The sequence below is a fragment of the Mixophyes fleayi genome, chromosome 2, assembly GCF_038048845.1.
Source record: "Mixophyes fleayi isolate aMixFle1 chromosome 2, aMixFle1.hap1, whole genome shotgun sequence".
In the NCBI taxonomy this organism is placed as follows: Eukaryota; Metazoa; Chordata; class Amphibia; order Anura; family Limnodynastidae; genus Mixophyes; species Mixophyes fleayi.
In genome coordinates, this window is record NC_134403.1 from 102,675,747 (window position 1) to 102,697,040 (window position 21,294).

Consider the following 21,294-nt stretch of genomic DNA (forward strand, 5'->3'; position numbering starts at 1 on the left):
ATGGTCTCAGAATGCTTTACTGTTGGCATGACACAGGACTGATGGTAGCATTTACCTTTCCCTCTCCGAACAACTTTTTTCCAGATGCCCCAAACAATCTGAAAGGGGATTCATCAGAGAAAATGACTTTACCCCAGTCCTCAGCAGTCCAATCACTGTACCATTCAGGGGCAAATGCAAGATTTTTAAGTGGGGTTTCCTCCTCCCAAAAAAAAATATATAGAGAGAGAAAGCTCCATTTTGGTGATGCTGTACTGTACAGCAGCCGTGGCGCTGTCAAAGAAGCGTCCGCGGCAGTGCTGTACAATACTGCACCGCTGCGAATGCTTCTTTGACAGCGCCGCGGCTGCTGTACAGTACAGTGCTGCTCATAGGGGCAGTGTTTAGCGCCCATTCGTTCGTGGAGGGTGGGGGTTTCTGGAGAACCAGAAACCTCACTGCGTGCACCCCTGCCTTTAGCAGATTATCAGTCTGTCCCTGATGTTTTTCCTGAAGAGAAGTGGCTTCTTTGCTGGACTTCTTAACACCAGACCATCCTCCAAAAGGCTTCACCTCACTGTGCGTGCAGATGCACTCACACCTCCCTGCTGCCATTCCTGAGCAAGCTCTGCACTGGTGGTGCCCTGATCCCGCAGCTGAATCAGCTTTAGGAGGTGGTCCTGGCACTTGCTGGATGTTCTTGGGTGCCCTGAAGTCTTCTTCAAAACTATTGTACCTTGAAGTTCTTGATGATCCAATAAATGGTTGATTTAGGTGCAATCTTACTAGCAGCAATATCCTCGTCCTGTGAAGCCCTTTTTGTGCAAAGCAATGCACGTGTTTCCTTGCAGATAATCATGGTTAACAGAGGAAAAACAATGATTTTAAGCACCACCCTCCTTTAAAGCTTCCAGTCGGTTATTCTAACTCAATCAGCATGACAGAGTGATCTCCAGCCTTATCCTCGTCAACACTCTCACCTGTGTTAACGAGAGAATCACTGACCTGATGTCAGCTAGTCATTTTGTGGCAGGGCTGAAATGTAATGGAAATGTTGTCATAACATTCTGGAATATTTGCAAATTGCCATCGTAAAAACTGAGGCAGCAGACTAAAATAATATTTGTATCATTCTCAAAACTTTTGGCCATGGCTGTACATATTCTTGAAGTAATTTAATTTGGTCTGTATTCTATTTAGGTTTAATTAGCCACATAACAATCACAAAATCTGTCACTAATTGAATCAATTTACATGTTTTCATGGCATAAGTAAGAAATTTTGTTAAAATAATTCTTGAAAGATTCAGCCAAAACATTATATACAAACATATAGCTTTCGGGCTATGTAAACCTGTACTATCATTTTCCATAGGCAACCAAGTAGTATCTCATAATTATATCTGTGTCCATTTAAAACTGAGCATATTTTAATATTGATATTATTTTTCAGTCTGTCAACATATTTGTGCATAAAAAAATATGATAATGTAATCACAAGTCCAGAAAAGTAATAATACATTTAATATTCCTTTGTCTACAATTAATTTTTTAACATAACAGAATATATCTATCTCCCAGATAACATGGATACAATCATTTAACAAAACAGTTGAAGCTTTTGCCTTACAAGACATTTATAAACAAAATATGTCTATACTTTTTCAATGCACTGTTATGTATTTCTTGAACAAATATGCTTTGTGTACACTATTACATAGAATAATAATATATAATTGGCTGACTTGGCTATGATGTCACAGCCCAGCACCACACTCCAAGAATAGAAGATGCCACCCACCCCTCAACACTAGGTATGAATGAAGTGTTTCCTATTTCAAGGACAAAATTGATAAGATCAGACTTGAAATGATATCATCTCCCTTGACAAGCAATCAGCTCAATTCCTTTGTAGCACCCTCTGACACTCTCTCTTCTTTTGATCCCACAAATGAAGAGGAAGTTTCTACTCTCTTCTCATCTTCCTACTCTACCTCCTGTCCTCTTGATCCCATTCCCTCACAAATTGGTAGGTCCCTGTCTCCTGTGCTCATTCCCCCTCTAACTAAAATCTGTAATCTATCTCTTTCTACTGGTATTTTTCCATCACTATTCAAGCATGCAGTGATTACTCCCATTTTAAAGAAACAGAATTCTGACCCTAACTCTCTTCTAAATTACCGCCCCATTGCCCAGCTCCCATGCCCCTCCAAGCTTCTCGAGAGAATTGTCTACACTCGCCTCACACACTTTCTTACAGCAAACAACCTATTGGATCCTCTTCAGTCAGGCTTTCGCTCTCAACATTCCACAGAGACTGCGCTGACCAAGGTTGTCAATGATTTGATCACAGCAAAAAATAATAACCATTACTCTCTTCTAATTCTCCTGGATCTCTCTGCTGCCTTTGAGACTGTTGACCACTCTCTCCTCATACAAACGCTACAATCCCTAGGTCTTGAAGGCACTATCCTATCCTGGTTCTCATCCTACCTATCTAATCGCTCTTTCAGTGTTAATTTCTCTGGATCCACCTCTGCTCCGCTTCCAATATCAGTTGGAGTACCACAAGGCTCAGTCCTAGCTCCTCTGCTATTCTCTATCTACACTCTTGGAAAACTAATAAGCTCCTTTGGATTTCAGTATCATCTCTATGCGGATGATACACAAATCTATCTATCCTCTCCTGATCTTTCACCATCTGTTATGTCTCGTGTTACTGACTGTCTTTCTGCCATTTCATCTTGGATGTCTTCTCGCCAACTCAAACTCAATCTTTCAAAAACTGAATTAATAATATTCCCACCCAAAAACAGAAGCTTCCTGCCTGACATTTCTATTTCTGTTGATAACATGTCCATAAATCCCACCCCGCAAGCTCATTGCCTAGGTGTAATCCTTGATTCACAACTGTCGTTTATTCCCCACATCAACTCTATATCTAAATCATGTTAAATACACCTAAAGAACATTTCCATAATACACACATATCTGACACAAGACACCGCAAAAACATTAATTCATGCGCTCATCATCTCCCGCATCAACTATTGCAATTCCCTCCTTACTGGTCTTCCCAAAGTCAGACTTGAACCCCTACAATCTAATTTGCACGCAGCGGCTAGATTGATTTTTTATTATTATTTCTCTGCGGAGCCACTCTGTCAGTTTCTACATTGGCTGCCTGTATTTCAACGAATCCAATATAAAACTCTTCTACTAACATATAAGGCCATCAACAAAATTGCACCGACATACATTTCCTCACTTGTCTCAAACTATCTCTCAACTCGACACCTTCGTTCTGCACAAGATCTACGTCTCTCTTCCACTCTCATCACATCCTCCCATTCTCGGTTACAGGATTTTTTTCCGGGCTGCACCCACTTTGTGGAATTCCCTGCCACGCACAGTAAGACTTTCCTCTAATCTTCAAACCTTCAAGCGTTCACTGAAAACCCACATCTTCAGACAAGGTTATGATATTCCTCAACCACCATCTCAATTTCCCTAGATTACTCTATTACCATCCTCTACACTGCTAACGCAAGACAACAACCATCTGACCAACATTGCAACACACACAGCACACTCAATACTTTTACCTTTGCATTCTAGCTGGTCCATTGTGCAATATGATGTAGCACGTGCTCTTGTGTTTCAAACTCCCATTGTCCTATAGATTGTAAGCTTGCGAGCAGGGTTCTCTTACCTCTCTGTCTGTATGTATTACCCAGTATTGTCTTATTAATGTTTGTTCCCAATTGTAAAGCGCAGAATTTGCTGGCGCTATATAAAAATAAATGTTGATGATGATGATGAAGTGTGGGGTGGTGCAGCACGAGATTGTTTGCTTATTGCTCCCAAAACTCACACAAGGTGCCCTGTAACCATGCACTCTTATTCTATGTACTTGTTAAGTTGATATTTATTGAAGAGGAGCATGTTATAAAAAAAAACAGATGATATAATAAATTTCACTTAACTTGTCATGATGAGGACTGTAGACAAAAAGCATTACTTTCAAACTCATGTACCAAAGCAGTTGGTTATTTTAGCTTCTTACCAAACTAACTCCTTTCCCTTTTGTTTACTTATATCACCTACTAGGTTGGGTGGGATTAGGGTTAAAAGGTGACATATATGCGTATCATGTGTAAGGCGTCCTCCAGTAACACTGCATGTCTCCATACTAATGAAATGTGCCCTCTATAAATTTAAAGTGTGTTCTGTTATTTGTGATGGAATAACAAAGTAGACAGGAGGTGTAATAAGAATCAGTAATGCTTAACGTGTCACTTTCATTTTCAAGTTTTGCTGCCATCTGTGACCTAGTGATAACCTGCATGCTTGTTATGCATAAATCCCATTATACTTGCATAGTTTAGTGTTCCCATGGAGTTACTATACAACAGTGATTTTCTTTAGAATGTTTCTCATCAATTAACATACAAATGAGTATAAAAAGAAAAAACATTTGATATAACCTGTCAATGTTGAGTGTCTGTTTGTTTGTTTCTCACACATATTTACATATATTTAGAAATATATATCCACGTAACATATGTAGCATATATATATATATATATATATATATATATGGGCACGCCATGTATATTATTGTACACCTTGTTTTAGCTTTAGCAAGAAGAAAAAAATAATTGTATATATATATAGTATATATATATATATATATATATATATATATATATATATATATATATATATATATATATATTATGTAAATCATGGAAGGCTGAGGTGTGCATGGTGATGTTTCAGAGAATTTTTTGTCCTTATTTTTAAGGGCAATATGGTCTTTTTATTCCAGTTTATATTACCAGTATGGCATTTCTTCCAATACACAAGTAAATTGGCATTCAGTCAATGAATATATTGACTTTCTTAGACTTTATTTTAAGGAGAGGAAGATATTTTATTAAGTGAAGGTAATTTATATATCCGTCAAGATTAACACAATACTGATCAAGATGAGGACAAATATCAGGTATCCAATAAGCTTGATAAACAGAACTTCCCCATATTATGTGCAACAAATAGTAATCTGGTGGTGATGTTTATAGATTTTCTGTGTTCTTACACATCATGGGACTATCTATTACTGTGTTTTTTTCTTATGTTACTTTTAATAAAGGAATTGCCAAGGAAAATGTCTAAAAGAAGTAAAGATTTACACATAACTTGCAATGTTTGTTTTTAAGTAAGACTTTAACTTGCCTTTGTGAAAAAAAATTAGAGTGGATAGCCCAAGTTAGAAGACTGTGACATACAATAGCAGACTTCTCTAATGATTTAGGTGTTTCACCTTTCAGTAAATGTAAAATAGATTTGGACAGAGCTTTTCAAATGATAGCATAACGAGTCTTTTTGATTTATAGCTGTATCCAGTTGGCTTTTAAATACCAATTTAGATGGAGAATCTCTTAGTGCTATTGATGAGGTGCTACCAAACATATGTTCTAATTAACAATGTTACACAGGGTGTGGTCGTGGACACCTTCAAAATTGCTTTGTGCTTTATTATGAACGAAAAAGCGAATTGAACTTCAGCAGGCTTATGTTGGAATGGTTATAGCTTATACATAATGAAGCAAATTTAAGATATTCCCTAAGCTCTTCAACAAAAGCTAGTTGCAGCTATTTATTTAATTGTGAAAAATAAATGGCGTTGGAGTATAGTGTTCAATGTGATTTAAAAATGTTAACAAGGCGGATTGTGATACTGCAAAGCATACCAATTACTCACCCAATGCTCAAGGAATATTCAAGAAGAAAAACAGACCATAGTGTACCGTTCATTTATTTTTGCTTAAAGACATTGCAATATATTCCACAGTGCTATTCACACAGTACACAGAAGATAATTGAATATAAAACTGTATAATGTTATATATAATTTATTTTTTATATTAAAAATGTAATAGTTTCTATATTATTCATATTTATATTAACCTATAATATGCATAAAGAAAATAAACCAGTTCTACTATTTAGTGTTGAATACAAAATAAAAAGTATTCTCTTTCTAAAGAATTCAGGATATAATAAATCATTTATTTACTTATTTATTTATAAAGGGATTACTGGATAATCTTGTTTGTTCAAGCAGATAAGAAATTCAGGTCACAATATACTGTTTATTCATATGTCCCTAATTCATTAAATCATTGTACAAATTAAGCTGTCTGTATTGAAGCATTTAGCTCACCTGGCTCAATTAGCACCAATTAGAGAGTTTTTTGATCTCACCTTTTCCATTAAATGTGTTGTAACTGTTACATTTTAGGACAAAAGTAGTTTGATACAACGCAGAATGTGAACTAAAGTCTGTAAAAAATTAACGTTATTACCTGATCCTAGAACATTCTATGATTTTAATTTCATTGTAAAGAAATATTCTCTGTAATGCTCCAGAACACTACAATGATGAATGATTGCCATCATTGCTATTTCATTATGTAAATTAGTGGATGTATATATAGGCTAGTTTGTGTACTTGTTCCATTTTATTAAAACATTTTTTTTTTAGTTTGACCGAATCCTCTTTCCATAGTAAAGCCTTCCAGACATAGTCAAACCAAAACCTAAGGATCAGTGCCCCAGAGAGTGCATAGTACATTGGTTATCTATGTTAATATCTTCTACCTGTTATTGCAGCATTCACAACCTGCTGGTTTCTTGTCTGGACCCAGGAATGTTGAGACCTGTTTGAAAAATGTATAGGTACATGAGTTATGGAAACCCCAAAATATGACCTTGGCACACCCACATCAGGGGCGCACGCAGGATTTTAAAGGGGGTTTCCTCCCCACCCCCCCAAAAAAAAAGCGAGCTGCTGCGCATGCGGTATACAATACAGCACCGCCGCAGACGCTTCTTTGACAACGCCGCGGCTGCTGTATAGTACAGTGCCGCTGTGTAGGGGCACTTCTTTAGCGGAGGGGAGGGGTTTCTGGAGACCCAGAAACCCCCCCTGCATGCGCCCCTGCACATCACTCATTCTAAAGTGCTCCAACATGCCCCTGCCTTGCTCCAAAAATATACCACATGCCACTCAGACCTACCATATGGTCCAAAAGAGCCCCAGATGCCCGAAGACCCTACTTGCCACATGCACTTATTCTCCCACAAGCTCTCAGATCCCTCATGTACTCCAAAACTCTAACACATGCCCCACAGACCTCCCACATTCCCTTTACTTGCTCATCAGTTGTTCCCACATAACCTTTACATGCCCATCACACCTCCCCACATAACTCCTACCTGTCCTCTAAACACTCCCTTTACTTGCCATGACCTTCCTGCATGCCACTCATGTCTTTCCACATTCCCCTTACATGCCTGTCAGACCTCCACATATGCCATCAGAGCCCCCACATGATCTTCATTGGCCATCGGACTTGCCCACAGTCCAACCAAACCTCCACACATGTCCTTTACATACCATCTGACCTACCCATATGCCATTCAGACCACCACACATGACCATTACATGCCAACAGACCACCCTACATATATACTCAGATGACCATTATATGCCCATCATACATTTCCACAAGCAATTTACATGCCCATCAGTCTTCAAATGCCCCCAAAATGCCAGCCTCTGAAACGTCATCACATGCCCAATTAATTCTTCATCAAATAAACATAATATGCACACTACTGCAGAACTGCATAATTGGACTTTAACAAATGCACATCGGGATAAGGATACATCGGGAGATGAGGGAGACTGGGAGAAAGATTATCCATAATAACTTACAGAGCGGTGGAGAGCACTGGATAGAGGGAGATTTGTTTATATTTTGTGTTAAGAAGATTGGTAACTGAACACGTCCACAGCTGGCTGGATGAATTGAAAGGAGAGAATAGAAATCGCTGATTGGTGGAAGTGTATGGGAGATCCAATTGGTTTGTAGGTTTGGTGAGGTGGCAGAGCTTGATTGGATGAAACTCTCTCTGTCCGCGGAGCGGCTTTCCCAAGCCAGCCTTATTATTCAGACAGAACACTGAGCAGTTCTGTGCTGCCAGTATCAGCGTTGGCGGACCTCCTGGTGTGTCCGACCCACTTAGTGTAGTACCCCCCATACCCACCTGATGGTGGCCCTGTAGTAGGATTATATATTTTTTTTAATATAACTGCTTAAATATTATGGATGTTCTGACAAAGTTTACAATTAAAATAACTTATTTTAAATATGAAAAACTTTTAAAGATCCCTGTGTGAAATATTATGTATCCCTTTTTATTATTAATATACCTCTCTTAAAGCTACATTACCACCTTGCAAAATAGTTTTCTAAGGTGACCTCTCACCCCATCCAGAGACCCGGATGGAGACGTTTTTCTTTGGGGTAATGCAGCTTTTTTCCTGGGGGTCTTCCAGTTCATAGCCAGAACCAGTATATTCATTTTATTTAACAGCATTAAATGGCTGTGGAAATGAATGTGAGCAGGAGCACCAATTTCTAGCCTCAATCTCCTGTTCACTTCCTCTTTGGTTTATGGACAGAGCTTCGAGGAAAGCGGAGCACCAGAAAAAACGACTCCATGGAGCAGCGCCAGGGCTCCGGCTAGAACTAGGGTCCACCTTAGGTATATTTTCCTAGTTAGTAATACAGCTTTAAGGTAGGTATTTTTGGGGGGTCATATTGGTGCTAAACTTTAATAGTTATGACATCTACAAAAACCCATATAGAAATGCACATTTGTGTTTAGAATCGCATACAATAAATTTCACATGTTACAGCGTACTGGAAATCAGTGAACATGTGTAAGTACAGTGTTAAGTTTTGGATAAGTTCATCGCTATGTACTTATTTGGTAGTGTACCTATCCAATAATTAAATATAGAAAAGGGGTTATATTTGCAAAACAGATATTTTCAGTCTATTGTACATAATTACATATTTATTCAATTCAAATCATAAAAGTGGACTTATAATTACATTGATTCAAGGCTTTTATTTAAGTATTCTGTTACAGTCTATGTTGTCAAGTCAACAATGTGCAGGGAAATATATTGGCTCTTTAAAGACACAAGTATTTTTTTGTTTTGTTTTACAGAGCAAGAGGAGTGTGTCAATTGTACAGATGAATGCAGAGTACTTGGTCATTCTGACAGGTGTTGGATGCCACAATTTCCCACAGCAAACCAGGTTGAAAATGCTGATTATCGCACAAATCTCTTTGTTCCAACTGTTGAAGCTCACGTTGAGACTGAGACTTATGAAACTGTGAACCCCACTGGAAAAAAGACTTTTTGTACATTTGGAAAAGACAAAAGAGAGCACACCATTCTCATTGCCAATGTAAAACCATATTTAAAAGCCAAGCGTGCCCTGAGTCCTCTGCTGCAAGAGGGTCCCTCTGCATCTAGCAGCCCAACCAAGACATGCATTGAGCCTTGTGCCTCAACTAAGGGACCATTGAATGGCTGTGAAATAAAATCAGGAATTTTGGCAGAAACAACCAATCAATACCTGTCTTCTGATAATCAGTACATATCACCTAGTAAACAGACAAAGGACCCACAGTATATTGCGTCAGACCTAATGGCTCACGTGTTTGCTGATGTGCATTCCAGAGTGAGCCGAGACTCAAGTGAAATGGACGCTGTCTTAGACCACCTGGAGCATTCGAATCGTGATTTGGGTCGAGAGTCCGTAGATGCCGATGAAGTTGTGAGAGAAATTGATAAGCTTTTACAAGACTGTCGAGGAAGTGAACCTGTGGCTGTAAGAAAGTGAAAAGGACAGAGAGGCTACTGTTGCCTTTTTTTCAAGTAAAATACAGTTTTCCCTTGGTACAGCACATTTGCAGGGGAGACAGGAGATGGATGTTGCTTTGTGGCTATAAGTGAACATTTAAAGTGCCCCCAAAATCTTGTCACTGTTTTTTTTCTGTTACTCAAATTACACTGGATTTATTTTGACAAAAATTCTCTTGGACACAATCGAGAAAAAAACATGTTTTAGTGAAATTTGACAATCTGTATAAGAAACCAGAACTGGAACTACTTGTGAAGTTGTACAACTTCCGACTGTAGTTGATGTGACTTTCATTTGCTGAGGAAAAAACCCATTGATTAACAGGGTTAACTAATTTGTGTGGATTTTAAACAAGTATCACTAGCTTCTAATTAAAGTCCTAACTAATTTTGCTGTAGTCCTAGCTGCACCAAACATCAACGCCCATTTGTGGTAAACATTTCTATATAAATGAACAACATTCCAAAACATTTTCAGTACAACATGTCAATGTCATGTAGTGTATCTCCATGCCACACATAGTATTATATAAAAAATGATATAGTCGATTTATTGTGTCCTGCACTAGCATACGCTAATTCACTTTATGTCAAATGAAAAGTGTTGAAAAATAAGAATTTTAGTGTCCTACAAAAAAATATACACCCAGATATTTACTTATCTAGAAAATTATGTTTTTAAACCTCTATTAAAGGGGTTCTTAAAATCTTTTGCCATTTGAAGGTAAAATTTCTTAGTTAACAACACCATTGAAGATGTTTTTTATTAATTTGTGGACACTAAAATTTGCTCAGGAAAGTAAAATGTCCTATTCATTAAAGCAAATATAACATCACCATTTAAATGTGCAAATGTAAGAAAATTTAAATGTGTTTACATCAAAATGACATATTTTTATGATTTATTTGCAATTTTAGTGCATATGAGCCAAATTGTTGAGTGTATAAGAGCTATATTGTGTATTTTATTAAATTAATATATAGTTGTGTTGCAAAAAAATAATAATTTGGGCTTATATTGTAAATGGCAAGTGTTGCCTCAGTAGTTGTCGAACTCTATGAGTTTTTGTTTTCTTGTTCCCTCTTCCCCTGTGGAGTATGGGAATCTGCGCCTCAGAGCTAAGTCTCTTGTTACATGTATAGTCTTAAAACTGCAGTAGTACATAATCTGTTCAAAATGCGTTCAAGTGGACTGTCAGAGCAAAGAAGAAGAATCATCCATGTTCTTTAACCATGCCATTGTAAACATTTACAAATAAGTCCATATAAGGAGACCAAATAAAATAAAAAAGATATATATATATATATATATATATATATATATATATATATATATATATATATATATATATGTATATGTATGTATATATATGTATATGTATGTATATATATATATATATAACAAAAAAAAAAAAATAAAGCCTTAGCAATCATATTTTCCTTCCTAACTGGCACCAATGACCAATTATATTAATAGCACCAATTTTAAAGTCATTAGTAACAAAACTACAAATAAAATATGTCTAAAACGGTTTCAACTGTACACATGAAAGAAAAACAGTTTACATTATCGAATAAAGTGTCTTTGATACGGAGTTGATGCTTAACTAAATAGTCTTTTTTTTTTTAAAAGGACGCAACAAGACTTAACCAAAAATACTCCAAATTCTTTTTATTGTAGTACAAAATGAACCTCCCCTCTAAGTTATATATTTTACTATATAGGGCAGTCTTTAGTCGTAGTTTTGCTCAAGATTTGCCCCAAACACACATCTTAAGGTCACAAAGTATCACGTTTATTAAACAGTACATATTCCATATATAAGACTTCAGGATGAAATAATTTGGGATTGAAAGCTGTCTTACGAAAAAGCCACATTTAGCAAATATGTGCCATAATATATATATATATATATATATATATATATATATATATATATATATATATGGTATCATTTTAATAAGGGCATGTGTATCTTCTTAATACAGCTTTCTAAGATAAAAACAAAGGCATAGAAAATAAAGAAAAATGTATACAAACGATATGCACTGACACATGTTGAGCTGATCAAACATTCCCCTTCATAAATTCTGTATACTTTGTAAAACATCACTCCAGGGCAGAAAACAGAATGTAAACTTAAGACAAGAAAGTGACACAGTGACCATATAAGCTTGCAGACAGGTTTAAACTAGCATTACCATAGTTCTATGTCAAACCATTTCTTTGTCCTAATTAAAAGTCAAAACATGTACTTGTGGATCTGTGGTTGAGAATATCATGTCTTTTCATTCCTCCAGGAAATGTCTTGTGACAGCGGTTCATTGTCAGTGGCCTACTGGCTGCATCACATTGTTAATTGTCTCTCATTTTGATGGTACGAAGAGTACCGTAAACAACTGACTGTGTACAAATGCTGCACCGCTCGACATGTTTTTGACAATTTATGTACCTAAATGTGTTGTCTCTGTGTTCTGCAATGTTCCGATGCGCCAGGAGGGTAAAGCTTGATTTTGCTTGATAGCTGAAACTCCATAGAAAAATTAAATTAATTTCTCGCCTCTACATAATTATTTCAGTAGGCAATGATAGATAATGGAATTAGCTGCAGTATGTTTTTCATGCTTAATAAGCTGATTTGAGAAAATCTAAAAGTCAATGGATTTAATACTCCAAACTGTGTCTCTACTGAACTATACAAAATCAGTTGTTTAACTATTCAACACAACCATGCTGAGCAGTTAGATATACTAAGAAAGACCATGTCATGTTTACAACTCATCTTTGTATTTTTTGGCATTGTATGTTTATATTTTATCTGACTGGAAACTAAAATGTAATGGTATTTTGGAAATCGTTTGTGGTTTGCTTCAAATGGGTATAACACTGCTTTACTTATCCATGGCTATAGCAAAATGGATCAAATAATCCTAATAACAGAGTCTAACATAAATAATCTATTAAAAAACAAGTTTAAATGAAAGGATAGTGATTTTTTGTTAACATTCAATTCATCATTGACATTTTGATTAAATTACCAAACACTATATTAATACTTTAATTTGAAAGGACCACAATTAATTTATGTTGGTTAGGCAATTTTGTCATTTTTATTACCATAGTAAGGCTAAACATATCACCTTCACGCCTCACCCACTCACTTCAGTAAAAAATGAGATATTGATCTATCTAATTGGCGCACAGTATGAGCCAAATGCTGCAATAAGACTAATCTATCTGTAGTAAGACACTCTTGCAGATTATCTCATTGCAAAAATGGCATATTTCTACCACTATTACATTTCACATGTTTATATTTATAGTATTTATATAGTGATAATGTAGACATGAGTCGTTAGCACTGTTTACCTCTAGCTATGACACTCAACATTTGTTATACCTGTTGTTGGTGCAGTTAGTAAGGGATGATAAACCTATCTTTAGCAGTGTGGGGGACCCAGAATATGCCAACTGTCCCATTCAAATGTGTTTAATCTGTAAGATATTTTGGAAAGACAAAAAAAAATATTTTTTAATTTTTCACCAGTTATAATAATTAATATTGATATTGCCCAGTTGACCTGATATCATTACATGCGCAGCCCAAAAGCAGGGCCGCATTAACCCGAGGTCTAACTGGGCTACAGTGTACAAGGTATTTAAGACTTACACACCAGAAACTAAAATAATGCTAAAAGACAAAACAAAAACAAATACACATTTTAAAAAATGTTTCAATATAACCTTCCTGCCTTCCATATTTGCCCAAAATGCACATTTGGCCACATCTGCTTTATATTGGATAGAAGTACACAGTTCAATATTGACTGAGGAGCAACTGGCAAGACACTACAACGCCGCTATCTCAATGTCACAGCAGCATACAATGGATTGGCTAGGCTGTAACGTTACCATAGAAACCAGTAGCATGACAGTAGCTGACAGAGGGGAGCGTGCATAGACATCATTTTATTCACATTGTAAAATATAACTGCAGAACAGTTCAGTGTGTAAAATAATTTAAAACACTGTTATACGTAAACACTTGTAAAAAAAGACTTCCCACTTTAAGAATAGAAGTACGACAACTGCTCCTCATCACAGCCGAGTTGAAGAACACATCTGGAACCTCAGTGGGGGGAACTTTCCACATATCTTGCAGGACATATAACTCTTATAGTATATATATATATATATATATATATATATATATATATATATATTTATATATATATATATATATATATATATATATATATATATATATATATATGTTTTCCATCTTGGGAAGTATTCTGCATAAAGTAATAATGATGAAATCTTTCATTTGTTTATATGTCTTCAGTGTATGCACATCAGTTTCAGTACCAGCCATTTCACCACAAATGGCTGCTTTAAAATACAGCTTAATGCTTGCTTGAAAACTTTTATGTTAAAGTGCTCTTGCTGTTTATGAAATAATACATCATTCAAAGAAAGTACACATATTACTGATTATGTAATTGTACAATCATCAGATTGCAGGGAATGGATATACAGAATCAATCTGTAGCTAAAATTGTGTGTAAAAAAAAAAAGAAGCAATTAACCTAAGAAAAAGACACTGTACAATATGTTTATCTTATGTAAGTATAATATCACAAGTGCTACACTTGTATCTTTTTGACACTTGTGGAGAAATCACTCGATTTGTGGAAATTAAATGCTCCATGATTATATTTCATTGAACCCTTCTGGTCAGAAGTCCATGCACTATTTCAGGAGGTGATGCAGTCATTCTAAAACCAGGTTTGAAGAACCATTGAACTACAGTATTACAGGTGCTGTCAAAAGGCAACATCAGTGTACAACCAGATGGTAAGTATTAAATCAGAATTCCGGAAATGTTTATTATGCATTCGGTTATTAGACCCAGGTACAGTTAAGATCAAACTAAATATAAAATCATAATCAGATTCATAGCATCTGGAAAGTTATCTACATAACATTATCAGACACATTTAAATAGTAAGACAAGTTTATTTCTGATTCTTCTAGCAAACGTATATAATGTAAGTTATATGTTAATTATTGGAACTATAGTGGACGCTGGGGTTTTGGTGGCTACAGAGCCGGGAAGACATGGCGGCCCAGCAATTCCAGGTTTTTCCCACCCCTGAGGTCCCCACTTTCCCCATAAGGCCCTTCTCTGAAAGAGTAGAACAGAGGCTCCTTCTGACTGGAAAATGCACATGGCTCTATTGAGAGCAAAGAGAGGGGGACCTGGAGGCGAGAATGGCTTCTTTGATCCCCTACCTAAATTTTATAATGGGTCCCGTTGATGCACTATCTAGCTCCTGTGTGTGTGTGTGTGTGTATGTATGTGTATATATATATATATATATATATATATATATATATATAGTCAGAGATGTCCACTGACCCCTGTGTTTTGGTTTTGGATCTGGATTAACTTCGTGTTTTGGTTATGGTTTTGGCAAAACCGCCCTCTAAAATCCCTATTTTATTCTGCTAAAATCACATAATTTTGCTCTTTTTTTATCACTACATTCTTATTAGCCTCAATAACATTAGTTTCCAATCATTCCCAGTCAATTTTTGTCAAGTGACAATAACACTGATACTGCTATTTCTATATGAGCAATGGCACTGAGCAATGACATTGGAGACTGGAGGGTGTCAAGAACACTGCTACCCCTGTTTCTGTGTGAGCAATGGCGCTGGATCTCCTGGGGAGGGAGGTACTTATGGAATCCAAAGCCCGCAAAAACCAACAACGCAATTATGTCATTTTGCCTCGATTCAGATCCGAGGACGTGCGAAAGTAACGAAACGGCTCGCGTGCCTACTCTGATACCCTAATTTTTGGGTGGGCTCGGTTTTCAGAAAACCGAGCCTGAGCACCTCTAATATATATATATCCTGACCTGTCTTATGCTAAACATAGTTTTCTGTTATCTCTGCGCAGGTCATTTGCACACTGTGTTATGCACCCAATATTATGGCCCACACCTCTCTGGTTGTGCCCCGATCGCGCAGATGAGTCAACTTTAGGAGACCATGCTGATGCTTGCTGGATGTTCTTGGGCGCCCTGAAGCCTTCTTCACAACTTTTGAAACTCTCTCCTTGAAGTTCTTGATGATACAATAAGTGGTTGATTTAGGTGCAATCTTACTAGCAGCAATGATAACTGCATGTGTTTCCTTGCAGATAACCATGGTTAACAGAGGAAGAACAATGATTTCAAGCACCACCTTCCTTTTAAAGCTTCCAGTCTGTTATTCTTAATCAGCATGACAGAGTAATCTCCAGCCTTGTCCTCATCAACACTTTCATCTGTGTTAAAGAGAGAATCACTGGCCTTATGTCAGCTGGTCCTTATATGGCAGGGCTGAAATGCAGTGTAAATGTTTTTAGGATAAAGTTCATTGTCATGGCAAAGAGGGACTTTGAAGTTAATTGCAATTCATCTGATCACTCTTCATGACATTCTGGAGTATATGCAAATTGTCATCATAAAAACTGAGGCAGCAGACTTTGTGAAAAATAATATTTGTGTCATTTGCAAAACTTTTGGCCATGACTGTAGCATGTCATGAGCACCATTCCAATTTTTTACAGCTTGTATGAGCAGGTGTATAAGCAGGTGGTGTAATCCCCAGACAATAAGAACTGAAGGGGATTGTGACTGCTGGCTGCATGACACAATAATTCCCAATGAAGATTATTGTGGTCTGTATCTGACACCCACATTTTTAAATGAGCCATTTGGGAGGCATAAAAGTAGAGTGTTAGGTTTGACAAAGTGAAACCACCAGAATTCCTTGTATTACATAAAGCACTTTTGCAATTTTATAATTTTATTTTTGCCCTTTTCCCACCCCGAAATGAACTGGTCAAATTTACAAAACAGAGAGGAGGGTAGGGAAACCGACGTCTGTTGCAAGACATAAAGGAACTTGGGCCGTATTATCATTTTAATAAGATGTATTCTAAAAGAGGTAGTCTCTGTCATGTGTGAATTTTAGATTTAAGAAAATCAGCTTGGGGTTGAATGTTCAGTGGCATATATTCACATACATCATTAGAAATCCATATACCTAAATATTTAAAGCAAGAGTCCATTTAAGGTGGAACAGACTAATGAAGAGTTATGGAGAGCATTGATGCCCTATGGGAAAGATACTTCATTTTGATTTTTTTACTGGAATATAAATCAATTCATTCACTACCAGGAGAAGGTTATCCATAAAGCCCTGTGCATCTGATAGAAATAGCTACATATCATATGCATAAAGGGCCACCTTGTCCTCTCTATTTGTAGTCCTAAGGCCCCTAATTGTTGGAGTATTGTGGAATAAACAGGCAAGAGGCTTAATGATCAAAGCAAGTAGGATAGGTGAGAGAGGACACCTTTGCCATGTGCCTCTGCCTAGTTTGAAAGAACAGGAAACAGGAAGAACAGGAAACATAGCCTTAATACTCAGTCATACCACGGGCACAGAATAGAGGACCTTAGCCCAATTAACATATATGGGACCCATATTAAATCTTTTCATTACCTCCCAAAAGTATGACTACTCAATGGAATTTAATATCCTAGTAGCATTAAGGGAAACGATCACCGCTTCCAGGGGACTCAAACTGCTCACCTGCATGATAGTAAATTAGCACCTCAAATTCAGGCAGGTGGACTTTTCTGGCATAAAAATCCATTTGATCTTGATAAATCAATTCCAAAATCACTCTGTTAAGTGTTAAGGGCTAACATTTTAGCTATTTTTTTTTATATCAGTGGAGAGGAGCCTGTGGTGTCAACCATAGAGTCAGATAAGACACCAGATTAAAATAGAGTACTAAAGGTTTCAAGTAACTTAGTAACATAAAACACTCTGTGTTGCTTGTAAAGCTGTATGGGTATGCCATTTACACCTGGGGCCTTACGATTCGGGAAGGATATTATTATATTATTAGCATCATCCACCTCTTCCAGTGTAATCAGAAAGTCCAAGTAGAGTCTACTGTCAGTCCACAGTTTGGGAAGACAGAACGTGTCTAAGTACAGAGAAAGGTCATTCTCGCTATAATGTGCCCGAGTTGTATAAAAATAGAAATTATGATAAACCTCAGCTGTAATAGGCACCAGAAAGTGTTTAACTTAGATGTCATCTACAATCACAGAAACAGCAGTACTGTCATTCTCCATGTGTGCCAAATATGTCAAGAAGCTTCCAGCCCTATCCTACTCCACAGAGTGGATTTTTGCTGAAGAACAATTAATGCTTTGTCTAGCAGGTAATCAGGCCACACTTTTTGTGCAGAAAGCCATCTGAGATGGGGTGTAGGGAGAATGAGTTACAATATAGACAGACTACAGTACCATACAAGTTTACTCTAAGTCCTGTTCTTTACCTCTAGAAATAAATTTGAGCGCTGCCAGACTATTTATCAAGCTGCCCCAGAAGTAGGCTTTAAAAGAGTCCTGCAGTTTGAGTATATATGACAAACAGACCTTCCCATTGAGCAACCGACTCAGAACTTGCCCCCATTAGAGGAAACCAAATTGTTTTAAATTTCCAGAGGCCTTGACCCCTGGTGATATTATAGTGAATATGTAGCAAAAGAGGGAAGTTATCACAAATACCTATATTGTACCTCACGCTCAGCAGGCACCAATAAAGTAGATATAAGTGCTAAATTGATTCTGGGGTACACATTGTGAGAGGGCGAGAAACAGGAAAATTGGGTAGAACTAAGGTGCTTCAAATACCACACATCTAGAAGGCCTATCTCAGCAGGGCCTATCTCAGTGATCAGGTTTTTAAAGCTCAAATTTCCAGTAGGGTAAGTGGTTTGCTCCTTCCACCACCTGTCAGGGTCTTCACATTATTGAAGTTTCCAATGTAGATAATAAAGGAGTCAGGAAAAAGCACAGCGTTTTAGGACATCGTTACTATATGGGGGAGGTATATATAAAGCTAAAAGCAGAAGTGGGGAAGAATTAATTAAATCTTTTGAAAAGAAAGATCTGCCTTTGGAGTCATTTTGAACTCTGTCCATTAGATAAGTGAGATGTTCAAGAACAGATATGCCTCTGGAGTTGGAAATGCGAGTGGCATAATAAGCTTGACCAATCCAGGGCTTTTTAAGTGCAAGTATAATACTCCCTTCCAAATGCATCTCCAGAAATGTCCCAATATTTATGACTTGATGCGGGAGGCGGCGTATGGTACATCAACTTCTTTGACTCTACACGGGCTGCGGTCACCTGGCTGAAGGCTGTATTAAGTGGCATTCACCTCCTCATTGAGCCTGATCATGACTGTGAAACTTGTAATCTCCTGCATATGGACATTTCTTATTTTCTTTCTTCATAGCTGGACACTGGTGGTATCATATGCTTATGTCCCATGTTTAAATATTTGTGCTTTTCTCTCACATTGTTTCTCACATCTCAGTTATTATCTGTGAATATTCACTAGTGTATATTGGCTGCTGTCGGCTGCTTTGCCCTAGCGGGGACCTCATAACACCTCAATAATTTTTGGTACCTGAATGCTCTGTGACCAAAGACTTTTGAATTGTATCATGGAATGTTAGAGGGTTGAATAACAAAATAAAGCATTCACTGGTGTTTAGGTATGTTAAGCAATAAGATCCTGATATTGCATGTTTTCTGCTTAATCGATGATGAAATAATGAGGGAATAGCCCACACATGTCCATGAAATAGGTTTTGAGTCGATTGTCCCATTTACTTTTGGTCCCTTAAAAAGTGGGAGGCACATATAGAAACCGTTGTAATTCCTACACTGTTCACCTGATTTGGATGTAAATTCCCTCAAATTAAAGCTGAAAGTCTGCAGTTAAAGCACATCCTGTTTGTTTCATTTCAAATCCATTGTGGTGGTGTATAGAGCCCAAAATATGAGAATTGTGTCGATGTCCCAATATTTATGGACTTGACTGCATGGTAATTGAAGATACTGCAATCTTCTCTTGACCTGTAGGAACTGAGCACTAGTCTTCTGAACATCAATTGAAAAAATTCCGGGAAGACAGCCACCCTTTGGTTTTGGTACATCAGTGAACCTTTGATCCAGGTGAGATGTAGAATAACATCTCTGTCCTTAAAATGGGAAATTTTTGCAGTAAAGGTACGCGAAGGTACACTTGGCGATGGTTTCTGATTAGAAATGTGTGCTCTTTCAATAGTAAATTGTGTAGTGAAGTATTCTCTAGCAAACAGTTGTATAGGCTAATTCTCCAAGAAGGTTTCTTGGTGATCCCCCTCTGCCCTTTCAGGAAGGCCTACAAAAAGATTATTGTGGTGTAAACCCCTTCAATGTCCGATATCTTTTGTTTACAAGGGACCATTTGTGACTCCAATTTTTTAAGTTGCTCTTTCAAAGGTACAGTAGTATCCTCCAGAGTGGATCTCTGCCTCACCAACTCTCTCCCTTATTTATTGCTTATCTTGGCATAATAAGGGCAAGTCTACTTTTCAGAGGAATTAGCGTGTGGCACCTCCAGAAAAGTAATAGTAGGAACATCAACAGTCCGAGACTCCACCTCAAGTGGGCTCCTTGAGTGGTAGACTGCGGCATCTCAGCAGGCTCAGATGCAGAGGATGATCTAGCAAAATGTTCCAATTTGACAGAGGCAGTGCCATGGGAATTTTTGCCCATAATGATTGGTAAGCTGTCAGCAAGCTGGGTCACAAGCTATGTTATGCTGGATAGCTACTGAGAGCTAGGTAATGGAGTACTCAGTCAGAATACAATATCGGACAGCAGCCAGAATCAAGATACTATAGCAAAATACATATGTATGAGATACTGATGAACACCATAGGAGGTGTATGGACAGAGGTGTCCTTAGAAATTGGATGCAGGAGGCAAGTGGAGAGTTAGTAACTGGTAGCTGTAGAAAGTCACATAATGTTACAGTGCCTGCTCCAGATAACACTGAGCAAACTGGATGAATGTGCAGGAGCACTTCCCGGCTAGAGAAGATGGAGGATGAAAGACACACTTACCGGGGATCCAGTAGATGAGAGAGATTACTGCCACAAGCTCTAAAATGACAACTGGAACCCTTAACAGCAGAAAGAAGTCCTGTAGACCCCAGGCAAGAAGTCAGACAGGTGAACGTTGCAGCACAGCAGTCTTCCTCCGATCCAGCACTCAGGATGACATATGGTAAATCAGCGAGGTCTATGATGTGACACCTCCCCCCAGTGAGACAGCAAAGGACCAAGATAAGTAAGTGGGATCCACAGTACAGCAAGGTCACAAGAAAGAAATATCTGCCTTGGGAGTCATTTTGAATTGACATAGGAACCTGGAAGGGGCACTGTCAGAGGCACCAGAACCAAACCAGCACTGCAGGAGAAACCCACATAGGTAAATCACTGTTTACAGAGAGACAGATCTTGAAACCAAAGAGGAAGTAGCAGTGCATGCTACTTAATGAGCTGCCAAGCCACATCCTCCGCCATCCTGATTTCTAAAATGATCACA

General features: G+C 37.6%; 1 protein-coding gene across 2 annotated transcripts in view; it reads left to right on the plus strand.

Moving 5' to 3' along the window:
- The window catches only part of PCDH17 (protocadherin 17), a 156,840-nt gene extending 143,527 nt beyond the window's left edge, over positions 1–13,313 (plus strand). For both annotated transcript variants that reach the window (XM_075199792.1, XM_075199791.1), the window contains one exon: positions 9,069–13,313. In XM_075199792.1, the coding sequence (XP_075055893.1) occupies positions 9,069–9,751 (683 nt within the window). In that variant the 3' untranslated portion in view covers positions 9,752–13,313. The remainder of the gene's footprint in view (positions 1–9,068) is intronic.
- The last annotated feature ends 7,981 nt before the right edge of the window (positions 13,314–21,294 follow it).